We start from the raw sequence: 13,225 nt of genomic DNA on the forward strand, positions 1-13,225 counted from the left end.
ATAAAATTTGAGCACGTACAAATTCCTAACTTTACTATTAGATAAATATAATAAATAAAATAATATTTTTAAATAATTATTTGATTATTGTCTATGCCATATTTAGTAAAAAATTAAGAATAAATTAAAGTAAATACCTTTTATATATAAGGGTTAAACAATATGAAAAGTTAGAAAAAAATTTTAAAAAATGGTATTTTACTCATAATTAAATAATTATTTTTTATATTCTTAAAAATAAAGAGCACAGTTTATTCAATAGTTATTAAAAAATTTAAATTAATTAGGATAATAATTTTAAATTAGTAGTCCAACCATGATTGAATTGAGATTAACTTGATTATAATTAAAATATTATAATTTAATTAAAATATATAAATATTTTTATATAACTATGATAAGAGCAATATTTAAATAAATAAGACGTTAATTTATAAATAAAAAAAATATTTATGAATGAATTACACATAATACAACATAATAGTAACAGAGTTACTTAATTATAAAGTTAATAAATTATTATTATTATTATTATTATTTTAAAGTTAAAATAATATTTTATGTTTAACAAAATTATTTTAAAATTAAAATTGATAAAAAAATAAAAAAATATTTTTAAAAAATTTTGAGTATTCAGGACGGTCCAAATAACCTTAAAGTCTAAAGGTGTTAGGATTAAATTTGATTATATGAGTTTTTCAAAAATAGTAAAATTTTTTAAGTTTAATTTAAATAAACTTAATTTAAATTGAGTTTGATTTAAATAAATTCGGTTCGTTGTTCGAATTACCAATCATAAGTCATCATCATTTGTCATTGCCGTCATTTTTATTTTTAGAATAATGTTATTCTATTGCGTGTTGGGCAAGCCTGACAGCCCACGTTCCTCCTCATGTGAGAAATAGAACCTAAGGGCGCCCTTGGTTTTCACATTTCCTAAAAGACTTTTGAAATAAATTTTAAATTTAAATATTATTTAATTTTTAATTTTTTTAAAAAGTTTATTTAAAAAATTATTTTTAAATGTGATTGGATGTGCTTTAAAATAAATAATAAAACTCTTAAAAAGTAAATTTAAAAAATAAAATATTATTTCATCATACTACAATAAATTTAATTTTTTATTTTTTATTTAAAAAATAATTAATTCATTAAAAATATAATTATCATTTAAATAATAATAATTATATATTAATTTTTTAACATTATAAATTAATTAATTAATCATGTTAATTTTTAACATTAATCTATAATAAAAATTATAAATCTTTGTTATAATTTTTAAAATTACAAATTTAAAAATGTCAAATGATTAGAGATTAAATTTTTAGAATTATAGGTCAAATTTTATGTCATTTAAAATCTTTATCAAATTTTTAAAATATTTTAAATATATTATATTTGTGTAATAAAAATTATAAATTATTATAAATTAATATTTTTTTTATAATTGTACATTCAAAAGCACATTTTATTAATTATAATTCAAAAAATTTTTAATTTATTAAATTATCTTTTGAAAACATATATTCAAATATAAATTTTTTTATAACAAGTGACTTTTACTGAACTGATTTTTGACAAATTAAAAATTAAATACTCACTAAAGGCCCGTTTGGTTTGCTTGCATTTCATATTTATAAAGCAAAATTTTATTTTTAGGATATTAAAAGTTTTTTGGGTAAAATATTTTACCAAAAAATACATTCTGAAAGTATATTTAAACAGTGGCTAAAAGTGAATTTGAGAAACATAACTATTTAAAATTTTTAAAAAATAAATTTAAAAAGTAAAATATTATTTGACCATACTATCCCAAATTTAATCTCTTATTCTTTTATTTAAAAAATATTTAATTTATTAAAAATATAATTATCATTTCAATAATAATAATTAAGTATCAAGTTTTTAAAATTATAAATTAAATAATTAATCATGTTAATTTTTAGCATTTAAAAATTATAAATCTTTATTACATTTTTTAAAATTACAAATTAAAAAGTACAAATAATAACATATCAATTTTTTAACATTATAAATTAAATTTTATGTTATTTAAAATCTTTATCACATTTTTTAAATATTTTAAATATATTATATTTGTATAATAAAAATTATAAATTATTATAAATTAATATATTTTTTGATAATTATATATTTAAAAGTATATTTTACTATCATAACTCAAATAACTTTAAATGTATCAAATTAATTTTAAAAAATATATTTAAATATAAATTTCGTTACAATACTTAATTTTTATTAAATAAATTTTTAATAAATTAAAAACCACATGCACACTAAGGCCTCGTTTGGTATGATGGAAGAGTTTTTAATGAAATTAGAATCGAAATCGGAATCAGAATTGAAATCAGAATTGGAATAGAATTGAGTTTTAAAAGTGTATTTGGTATGAAGATAGAATTTTAATATAATATTAATTTATATAGGTACTTAAAATAAGAAAAGACTAAATTATCCTTTTTTTTAAATTAAAAAAACCTATTTTATTATAAATGGATAAAAAAGATAAAGATAATGAGGTCCACAAATTGAATTCAATGGAATTGAAGCAATTTTATGGTCAATATAATGGAATTGGATTCTAGCATTTTTGATAGAATTGAGATTCTTAAGAATTGCAATTTTTATATACCAATCATACTTAAATTAAAATTTTATTTTTAATTTTATTTTTATCTTACCAATTTAATACCACCAAACATGGCCTAAGTTCACCAAACCAACTTTCAAGTTTCAACCCATTTGGCAAGTTGTGACTGGGTTACCCGACTCGGTTACTTTTCGGGGGAAATTACTAGGTAAATGAACCGACTTAATGGCGTTGAAGCATCAAGCCAGAAGGACGGTAGGTGGACGCCGTTATTGAGAATCCGTCAAGATAAACGAAGGATTTGTGTTCCTCAACGAAAGCGCAGAAGTAGAGCCACTCAGCCGCATCCATGGCGTTGCTCGGCCTGAACATGCCCTTACCGTCTACTTCAGCCACAGTTCCGTCGCTTTTCCCTTCGTCTTCGTCTTTCTCTTCTACATCGTGTTCTTTTCCCAAATCCTCCTCTTCGATCCTCACTCGTCGACCTTTTCTTTGTTCCTCTCTCTTGTTCGTTCCGTCTCTCCACCACCTTTCTGCAACTCTTCTCGTCCCAACCCGTCGGTTACAGAGGCACATCGTTCGTATGGCTCCGGAAGAAGAGAAGATGACTCGTCGCTCACCTCTCGATTTTCCAATTGTAAGCCCCCCCCTTTTTTTTAAGGTTATACATTCTTTCGCTTACTTCGGGAAAGTCTGTTGCACCTTATAATTGTGTTTACTCTTTTGTTGAATTAATTCCGCTTTTTATTGACTGGTTTCTGAATTGAGTGGAAAATGTTGATGTTAATGAGTGATTGTTTTCGTAGTGATTCGTTTAAGATGCGGTGAACTGTTCTTTTGATATGATTGATTTATTCTACCCTCTGCCATTTTCAGCTACTAAGATTGAAGATGTCATACTTTAATTGCCGTTTGATAAAATATGATATTGAAGAGGAATATGATTTTGGGCTTTTGATGTGATAAGAGGAATAAAATAAGAGGAATACTTGTGCAGGCTTAAACAAGAAATCTTGTTTTAATTTTGGGATGATTTTCGTGAAAAACGTGAAATTAATGGCTTGAATTTATTTTATAGCTTTCGTTGGCTGCTGATTGGGGATAATTCTTGCGGTTTCTTTTTTCAACAGCTTTCGGTAATAATTGGGCATGAGTGGGCTGCGGATTTTGTGATCTTTTATAGGACTCTAGTTTAATCTTATGTTGCTTACTGTAATAATTTTTTGAACGTAAGCTTATGAAGATCAGTGTGTTGGACATATGTCCTAATTGCTGTAAGGCACTTGAATCTTTTGAATACAGAGAAAAAGATTCTTGAAATGGCAGCTGTTAATGACTTGTAATGCCCAAGTGTAGTATTATGATCTCATTAGCAGGAGTTTGTACTGTACTTTGATGAATTTATCATGTTTAAATAAAAAGTCCTAACTCTATGAAGTTCAGGTTTGATCAGTGCTGTCAAATACTAGTCTCAGATGAATTTGGATGAAGTAATCAAATTAAGTTTATCATGAGCGATTACACTTTAGACTCCTGAATGATGTCAAAGAAATTAAAATTCACGCTCTCTAAAGATTGGAGCTTATACAATGATGAATTAATGTATTTCTTTTCATTATTTCTCACATTGAAGCTAAAGATAATATTGTGGGTTGTCCAAGAAACCTGAATGATGTTGCATGTTGTGTGGTTTGGAGGTTTTATTGGTGAATTTTTTCCTCTGTAGTTTTTGATTTTAATGTTTGCACTTCATTTGTGTTCTGTGGGTGAGAAATTATCTTGATGAAAACTATTATTTCCTTATGTACATTTTGGAGCAATGAGAAGCAAAGAATGATGTTTCATATCGAGCACCACTCTTTAAACGTTGTTAAGGATTATTTGTCGTTCCATCGTATATAGAAGAAAATTTAGTTTGGTAGAAGACAATTTATCCAGAAAACTTCTCTTAGATTTTTTTTTTTTCTTAACCTTGTTTCCATAATCCAGTTACGCATAAACTCATTAGTTAAATAGTTAAATTCAAGAGTCAGGGTAGATTTAGCTTTGTGAGATTGTCTGCTCTCTTGCTCTTTCTAGCATGTGGCAGTTTTATCCTTGAGCTGATTGGTTGTTGAATATATCTACTGATAGGAATGGGAAAGGCCTAAGCCAGGACGAAGACCAGATATATTTCCTCAGTTTAGCCCAATGAAGACACCTTTGCCAGCGCCATTGCCTGCAGATCCTCCAGAAGAGGATGAGGAAGAAGAAGAAAAGAAAGAGGAAGAAGAGGAAGAGGAAAATCCTGAGAAGGAAGAGAACGATGAGCCAGGACTGCAATAATGAATTGATTGAGTAGCCTTCGGTACTCCTGAGGTCATTTTGGTATCTCCTACCACACTGCTACTTGCCAACCAATATGCAGCCTGTCATGAGGTCACCGTATGCAAATGGAAATTTGAGCCGTCTTTCACGTCCTGTAGCTAATACTTAACGCAATAATTTCTAATGCATGATTGGAATAATACTCTTCATGTTAGGGAGCACTACTATGAATGGTTGTGTCTTGGGCAATTTTGTTTTAATATTAAAATTCTTCTTGTACTTATTTAATTGTCTGGACAGCATTTACTTACGGTTCTATCCTTTGGGAGTTCTATGACTTGTCCTGAATTGAGCTAAAGGGGGAAAAAGTTACTGGATATGTACCATCCAATTTTCTCTTTTTCTTTTCTAGCACCAAGTAAATCTAATCGAGGTTTGGTGATACTTTGGGGTAAGTGAGTTGAATTAGGAAGTAGTATTTGACTTTTGTTGGGGTTAGAAACACTTGGGAAATGATGTAACATAGGCTAATAGGAAATAGAATGGGATATTTCAGCCGAACATGCTCAAATTGGAAAGAGAATCGCGGACAAAAAAATGATCGATGTCCCATTTACGAACACGAAGAGTGAAATCTTGACCCACATGACAATACCACACTTGTGATGTCCCTACTTCCTAAGAGACATTAACATCACCATTACTCTCTTTTCAAGAGACGGGGCGCGATGATTTTTTTTTAATAATCATTTATTTCTTTTTTATTTCATTTATCAGGACTTGTGAATTGAATAATTTATTATGAATTTTATTTTGCGCATTGATTGATATTGTTTTTTTTTTACCAACATAATGATTGGTATTGTTACTCCGAATGTCATTGAGTTACATATATTTATTGCTGAGTTAGGACTATATTCACAGGCATATCTAATTTGTTTGCTTGCAAATGGGGTAACTCCCGAAGTTAAATGCCCAATTACTGGTACATGTAATTGTAGTTTTCTTCAGGCTAAAATACATAAAACTTTCTTGAATTTTGATAGAATTACATATAACTCTCTTCACCTTTAAAAGTTTAAAATCAATCCCTCTAACTTTTAATTTTGTTTTTCAAAATTCTCTATTGTTAAGAGAATTAAAATGTCATTCAATTAAAAATGTTATTAAACAAAAATAATATATTGTATAACTATTTATAATAAATTTCTTATAGTTTTTGGATGGTTGATGCATTGACAATAAAAAAAAATGTTATTATCACTATATACAATTTTAAATATTTATGTTTATATTAGTCTTATCCATATTTTTATGTTATCAATGGTGCATGATTTTATTATTTTAAAAAATAAATTTTTATTTATATTTTTATGTTAGATTAATGTAATGCACATAATTGAAATACTTAAAATTTTAAATATTGCCATATCTTTTAATATTAAAAAAACTATGCACCATTGATAACAAAAAAATAAAAAAAATTAGCACAAAATAAATATTTAAAATTTTATATGGTGATAATAACATTTCTTTTGACTATTATCAATGCCTCAACTATCTAAAAAATATAAAAAATTTGTTATAAACAGTTATACAATATAATATTATTGTTTAATAATATTTTTTAATTGAATGGCATTTTAACCCTCATAAAAAAAAATAACATAATTAATAATAGGGGGGTTTTGAGAAATGAAATTAAATGTTAGGGAGTTAATTTTAAGCTTTTAAAAGTGAGAGAGGTTATATACAATTGTCTTAAAATTCTATGAATTTTTATGCATTTTAGCCTTTTCTTTATTTTTTTTTTGAATACAAGGACACGGAAAAACTGTGTGAAAGTTGAATAAAATCAAGTTATGTCAGATTCCATAAGGGATCTGCATTCTAAGGGCGGATGATTGTAAATAATAAGGTCAAGGTTATCCCAAGAGGCTAGGTGAGCGAGCATGTTCGCACATTTGTTTGCTTCCCTAAACATGTGTTCGAAGTTAAATGATCCAATCTTTTATGACTAAAATTCTGACTCTGTTGATAATTTCAGAGAGAGGATGGTTATCAGGGAAATTATGTTGGATAAGTGAGAGTGCTTCCACAGAATCAGAGTATACGTTGATTTCATCGAAATGGGCATTCCAACAAAGCTGTAGACTTTCTAAAATGCCTAATAGTTCTGCTATTGTGCTTGGATGATAACTGAGGTATTTGAAAAATTTTTTAATCCAATTGCCTTTATTATCTCGTACGATTCCACTACAAGTAGCAGCTTTAATGGAGTTGACAACCCCATCGATGTCAAGGCGGATCTAGCCTGTTTCTGGGGGTGTTCAACGTGCCTCTAGCTTTTTGCAATCGCGACTTAGAAAATTAACTTTAAATTAAAGTCTCATGTCATTGGTGATTTGCTGGGTACTCAAGAAAGCAATTAACCTTTTTTTTATTAGCAAAGGAGAACTTGAGCCCAACTATACTCAATTAAACGGCTGCATACACACGCACAAATGATATCGAGCTAACATGACTTAGAAAATTATTCAAGGGTTAAATAAATGAGCAAGTGGTTGATGGGGTGCCACATTGATTAATGAATCAAACAACGGATTATATAAAAGGTTATGGGAGAATTAGAAATAAGAATATAAATCATAAGTTACTTGTACAGAAATATATTAAAATTTTGAAATTTTTGCAAATATGTGGACATATACAAATGAGCCATACAAGTCTGATGAATCATATATAGTAACTTAAACTAAATTTTCATATTTACAAACGATTGGATTAACATTTTTTGCTTATCTTCTAATAATTTTTTTGGACATAGCTGTCATTACATCATTTCACTTTTCTCTTTCTTTTTAATGTCAAAATATACTTTTAATCCTTTAATTTTACATAAAATTTTATTTAATCATTTAATTTTATAAAGTGTATATTCTATCATTTATTTCTAACATCATTAGTTTTATTATAAAAAATTTTTATATTAAACTTTCAAATATTAATAAAAGATTATTAAGTGTTGACATGTCATGTTTATTTTTTAAAAATAATAATGATTGACATAAAAAATAATTATTTATAACTAATAATGTTATGTCAAAGAACTGAAAAATATTTTATAAAATTAAATGATTAAATTAAAATTTTAGCATCGAATGTACAATTTAACTTTTTTTTTTAATTGAAATCATCACCTCTTATCCCTCTCTGTTTTTTTTTTTTTTCCTCTTTGTGTGTGCATAGGACAAGTTAAATACTTGAAATTTATGTTACTAGGCTATAGATTGCTTGACTATTATCTGCTGTTCTAACATTCTATTCTAACATGGACACCTGCATTTTAGACGAAGCATTTAAAGCCATTCTAAATTCTAATCTATCAACGGAAGAGATAACGAACTGCTTATGTCCGCATTGATCACAAAACCACACCACCTGCGAGAACATGATGGAGGAACCCGATCAAAAGGACCAAAACACATTACGGGTGCCCGATTTAGGATCCACGCACTTCACTGGATAGGATAGATAGATACCGACGCAGGCAGATGGATTTCACACGGTAAATTGATACTGTTATAATTATTTTTATAAATTATTGTTATTAATTTCATGTAAAAAATATAAAAAATAAAAGTGTGTAAATCTTTAAATATATTTTTATATAATAAATTTTAAAAATGATGCCACATTATTTTTTTATAAAAAATAATTTAAAATTATTTTTTAAATATTACTTAAAAAATTATATCATAATTTATAAATAAAATTAAATAAATATTTTAAAATTTGATTTATAAATAAAATTAGAAGAGTATTCTGAAAATGAACGAGAAAACAGGAGGAAAACGCGTCCTGGGGGACCCGTCTGCGAGACTAGCGCTGTTGACTTGTCTTGTAATGTTGTTTGCATCGATGTGGCTATAAAGTATAAAGCAAGAAGCCATTGATTTAAACGCGAGAAATTAAATATCAGATTAGCTTAGTGACCCCGCTGGACGATGACCAAAATTTTTCTACTCCTCCTTTTCTCACAACTCAATCAACCTGGCTCTTCCGAATCCGAAGCCATTACCGTTTACTGGGGTCTGAATGGTGATGAGGGTAATCTTACAGAAACGTGTGCTACAGGAAAATACTCTTTTGTAGTGATTGGCTTCCTTTGGAGGTTTGGGAATGGCGAAACCCCTCGGCTCAACCTCGCCGATCACTGTGACCCTTCTTTATCTGGGTGCACCACCATGGGCAGTGAGATCAAATATTGTCAAGAACAAGGAGTCAAGGTGATGCTCTCTCTTGGAGGAGGATCTGCGAAATACTCTTTATCTTCCTCTGAGGATGCTCAAAATGTTTCTGATTACTTATGGAGAAACTTCTTAGGTGGAAGCTCATCTTCTCGCCCACTTGGAGATGCCGTATTGGATGGCATAGATTTTGATATAGAGTCATCTACCCCACACTTGGAGGACCTTGCACGTTACCTTAAGTCACACAGCACTGATAGCCAAAAAGTGTACCTATCTGCAGCTCCTCAATGCCCATTTCCTGATGCTAATCTTGGGACTGCCCTTAATACAGGCCTTTTTGATCATGTCTGGGTACAATTCTTCAACAACCCTCCCTGCGATTATTCAGAATCCAATACTGATGCGTTTGTCAATGCGTGGCACCAATGGGCGACATCATTAAATGGGTCGAAAATATTCCTGGGGTTGCCAGCATCTCAGGAAATAGCAGCCAGTGGCTATGTTCCTGCTGATTTGTTAACCTCTAAGGTACTTCCCGCTGTAAGGAAGTCAGCTAACTATGGAGGTGTAATGTTGTGGTCAAGGTACGAAGATAGATTGAGTGGATACAGTACGTACCTTCAGATTGGTCCTCTTTGCACACCCCAAAGCACTCCCAAATGCAGGAAACATGACAGTGGCTTTATAGAGCGTTTTGGTTACATGTCCACTGGTAGCATCAAGGTTTACGAAAGTGAGAATCTTGGTAGGCAGTGTTGTGGGATCATATGCTGGAATAATTGTTCTTGTGAGGCTTATGCACCAGTGAATCAGGTTAACAATACTGGATGCCAGATATGGCTTAAAGGAACCAGGTTCACTGAAGCTGCAGGAGAAAAAGCACAGTCAATTTATATTGTTAGAGCCAAAGGTATGCCCTGTTCCCTGGCGTGCAATAGGCTATAAATTATGATATTATGATTTTATTTGCAACGAACATTGACATTTTAATGCATTAGGAATAGCTTAGAAATCTTGATACTATTATATGCAGTTTTAAGTTGACATTAAGAAATAATTGCAACCTGCATGACATATCTGTTATTTCTTGATTCCTTCATATGTTTTTTTTTTTTTTGGCGAACAAACTGATTCTGTCCCCAGCTCCGAGGAAACACCTCAGAGAAGTTGAATAGGATCGTAAAAATATCGTCTTTGTGAATACTCTTATACAAAATAGATCAATCTAGCTCTCAGCCATTGTCGTAGTTTCTAGATTTTGATATAAAATATTAAATAGCACTAACAAAACAGAGTACATGAGCTGAAACAAAAAACAGATAAATAAGGCAAAACCTTGCAGAATGCTGATTGCCTTTTTTCTTTTGAATGGGAAATGATAACTTTATTCAAAATCTAAGCAAAGTCATTACAGGCCTGTAAGAAAAAAACAGATAAATAAAAACAAGGCCTATTACATTCAGATACGTGATCAAAGATATGTTACTAATACAGTAGTAGCTAAATGGTAGATGTATTAACCTCCATTTAAAATTGGCACTATCATATCCGTGCCTTGAAAATCATATTTTTGTGAACTGTAGTAAACAGGTGGTGGATATGGCTTATCATTGCAGTGGGAGCAAGTCTAGCATTACCTCTGATCTGCTACTTATGCTATGCCTTATTGAGAAAATACAAAGCAGAAGGTAACTACCATATAGTATTAATAATATCCAAATAAAGTACTGAGTTAAGGTGCTCTTGGTGACTTGAACTTCTATGTCACATTACCAGTGGATAGAAAAACAAAGCAAGAGAAGATATTACATGAAATTGGAGGCAATGCAATGATTTCCATGGTGTATGGCAAACCTAAAAGGAACAAGAAACATGGGAAGGAAAGAAATGAGGTTGAAATATTCAGTTTCGAGGGCATTGTGGTTGCCACAAACAATTTCTCAGATTCAAACAAGCTAGGAGAGGGTGGTTTTGGTCCTGTATATAAGGTAACGTGTATATGTGCGTGCGTGCGCGTGCAAGAACTGAAATTTTAAATTACATGGATATGACTTTTGTTCAATAATACTTTCAGGGGACACTAACCGATGGGCAGGAAGTAGCAATAAAACGACTTTCTAAAAGCTCTGGACAAGGGCTTACAGAATTCAAGAATGAGGCTAAACTCATGGCAAAATTGCAGCATACTAATCTTGTGAGGCTTTTGGGGTTTTGCATCCAAAGAGATGAAAGAATATTAGTTTATGAGTACATGTCGAACAAAAGCTTAGATTTCTATCTATTTGGCATGTCTTATTTTATATTCAACAAAATTATGAATGTTTTAGCGAGTCAAACTTTCTAATAAGCATCTTACATTATGACAGATGCAAGCAGAAGAAATGTACTAGATTGGGAGAAACGCTTTAGCATCATTGAAGGAATTGCTCAAGGACTTCTTTATCTACACAAATATTCAAGACTAAAAGTGATACATCGGGACTTGAAGGCAAGCAATATATTACTTGATGAAGAAATGAATCCTAAAATATCTGATTTTGGTATGGCTCGAATATTTGGACTAAGAGAATCTGAAGAAAACACAAATAGAGTAGTTGGCACACGGTAAGTTTATAAACTTGCCACTCATTTTCAGCACTTCCTATGTGACTTTTGCTTGATTTGGGATTGTCTAACATTCATCTGATTTCTTGTTACTTAAGCGGCTACATGGCTCCAGAGTATGCAATTAATGGTGTTGTTTCAATCAAAATAGACATATTCAGTTTTGGTGTGTTGCTAATAGAGATTCTCAGTGGTAAAAAGAATAACGGTCGATTTGATTTAGATCGTCCTCTTAATCTCATAGGATATGTGAGTTTCTCAGACTACTATTTTTTAAAATGCATTGTGTATTATTCTAATCACTGGCTTGTTAAGCTTTTGGTGCATGCTTGGATTTTTTAGGCATGGCAGCTTTGAAATGAAGGTAGAGGTTTAGAGCTAATAGACTCAACATTGAATGAACCAAGTGTGCTGAACAAAGTGCAGAGATGTATTCAGATTGGCCTCTTGTGCGTACAAGATCAAGCAAAAGACAGACCCTCCATGTTAGATATAATTTCTTTTCTGTCAAATGATAATATTCAACTTGGCCAACCAAAGCAGCCTGCATATTTTATCGGTGATGTTGAGGAAGCGTCAGATTCACATAACATCATCAGGGAAGAACACTATTCCACAAATCACGTGACAATTTCTAATCTAGATGGTAGATAACTGGTCCGTTGTGTGCACATTACATTAATGCATTTCATTTTCTTTAATAATTGACGATTTGTAACTTTACTTCAGTTGTGAGAATTTACTGCATTGCTTTGACCTTGTGAAACTCAACAAATGCTTGCCTTTTTTTGTTATATGATTTCTTATGATTGAGTTCCTTTTTTTTAATTTTTTTTAAATATATAGACCTATTTGAATATAATAGTTAAATTTTATTTTAATGGGGGTGAATGATGACCTGAATGACCTTTAACACATTTAATATAAAGTCTATTTAGAAATTGGCAGGAAATAATTAAAAAAAAAAAAAGATGGAGAAGACCCACGTTCAAAACTTTAGTTCACTTGAATACTCCACAGGACCCCTGGCAAATTGTTTGAGAGATAATATCATGATATGCTATTATTGCAAATGATGAATAATTTCATCAAACTTAAATTTTCTTCGGATAATTGGATCACTTTAAAATGTATAGCTTTCATATCTTGTTTCAGAACCGAAAGAAAACAAGGCTTTCAAAAACAAAAAGGCCGAAAGGTAGCAAGAGAGAAAACGCGGGCCTGAGACCTATCAACTACGAGTTCTTGCCTTGCATGAAGCGATGCGACCAAGGGAATTAAATTTAAAACAAGGCGGCATCGATTTAAACGTAACAGAATATGTATCAGATTAGGGAGCGCTTGCTTTATGATTGAAAAAAAATGAGCCTAACCTGTACAACTCCACATTCAAGAAAATATGAACCTGATACCCACAAAAATTAAGAGACATTATAAATGTACGAAT

The 13,225-nt window shown here is 30.4% G+C and overlaps 2 protein-coding genes across 5 annotated transcripts; both read left to right on the forward strand.

Moving 5' to 3' along the window:
- Positions 1–2,862: 2,862 nt before the first annotated feature.
- On the forward strand, positions 2,863–5,204 carry LOC129290745 (uncharacterized). The gene is made up of 2 exons (XM_054927670.1): positions 2,863–3,251; positions 4,748–5,204. The coding sequence occupies exons 1-2, from the start codon at positions 2,964–2,966 to the stop codon at positions 4,937–4,939; spliced, it is 480 nt and encodes a 159-aa protein (XP_054783645.1). The 5' UTR covers positions 2,863–2,963; the 3' UTR covers positions 4,940–5,204.
- A 3,672-nt stretch (positions 5,205–8,876) lies between these two features.
- On the forward strand, positions 8,877–12,572 carry LOC129290744 (hevamine-A-like). 4 transcript variants are annotated; one of them, XM_054927666.1, is made up of 7 exons: positions 8,879–10,084; positions 10,758–10,862; positions 10,951–11,162; positions 11,249–11,459; positions 11,541–11,778; positions 11,877–12,027; positions 12,121–12,572. In XM_054927666.1, the coding sequence occupies exons 1-7, from the start codon at positions 8,929–8,931 to the stop codon at positions 12,133–12,135; spliced, it is 2,088 nt and encodes a 695-aa protein (XP_054783641.1). In that variant the 5' UTR covers positions 8,879–8,928; the 3' UTR covers positions 12,136–12,572. The 4 variants fall into 4 exon arrangements, with proteins under 4 accessions (XP_054783643.1, XP_054783644.1, XP_054783640.1 ...); XM_054927665.1 differs by having other exon boundaries at positions 8,878–10,084; positions 11,877–12,572; XM_054927668.1 differs by lacking the exons at positions 11,877–12,027; positions 12,121–12,572 and having other exon boundaries at positions 8,877–10,084; positions 11,249–11,421; positions 11,541–11,722.
- Positions 12,573–13,225: the final 653 nt, after the last annotated feature.

This window comes from Prosopis cineraria, unplaced genomic scaffold, assembly GCF_029017545.1.
Source record: "Prosopis cineraria cultivar Desert tree isolate PC_DT_omini unplaced genomic scaffold, ASM2901754v1 PC13, whole genome shotgun sequence".
Lineage (NCBI taxonomy): Eukaryota > Viridiplantae > Streptophyta > Magnoliopsida > Fabales > Fabaceae > Prosopis > Prosopis cineraria.

What these genes read in the sequence shown, in the direction of transcription:
- LOC129290745 (XM_054927670.1), top strand. Translation starts at nt 2,964, where the DNA reads ATGGCGTTGCTCGGCCTGAACATGCCCTTACCGTCTACTTCAGCCACA. An exon ending in CACCTCTCGATTTTCCAATT is followed by an intron (nt 3,252 to 4,747) that starts GTAAGCCCCCCC and finishes ATCTACTGATAG; the next exon opens with GAATGGGAAAGGCCTAAGCC.
- LOC129290744 (XM_054927665.1), top strand. Translation starts at nt 8,929, where the DNA reads ATGACCAAAATTTTTCTACTCCTCCTTTTCTCACAACTCAATCAACCT. An exon ending in GTTTTGGTCCTGTATATAAG is followed by an intron (nt 11,163 to 11,248) that starts GTAACGTGTATA and finishes TAATACTTTCAG; the next exon opens with GGGACACTAACCGATGGGCA. An exon ending in AATAGAGTAGTTGGCACACG is followed by an intron (nt 11,779 to 11,876) that starts GTAAGTTTATAA and finishes TTGTTACTTAAG; the next exon opens with CGGCTACATGGCTCCAGAGT.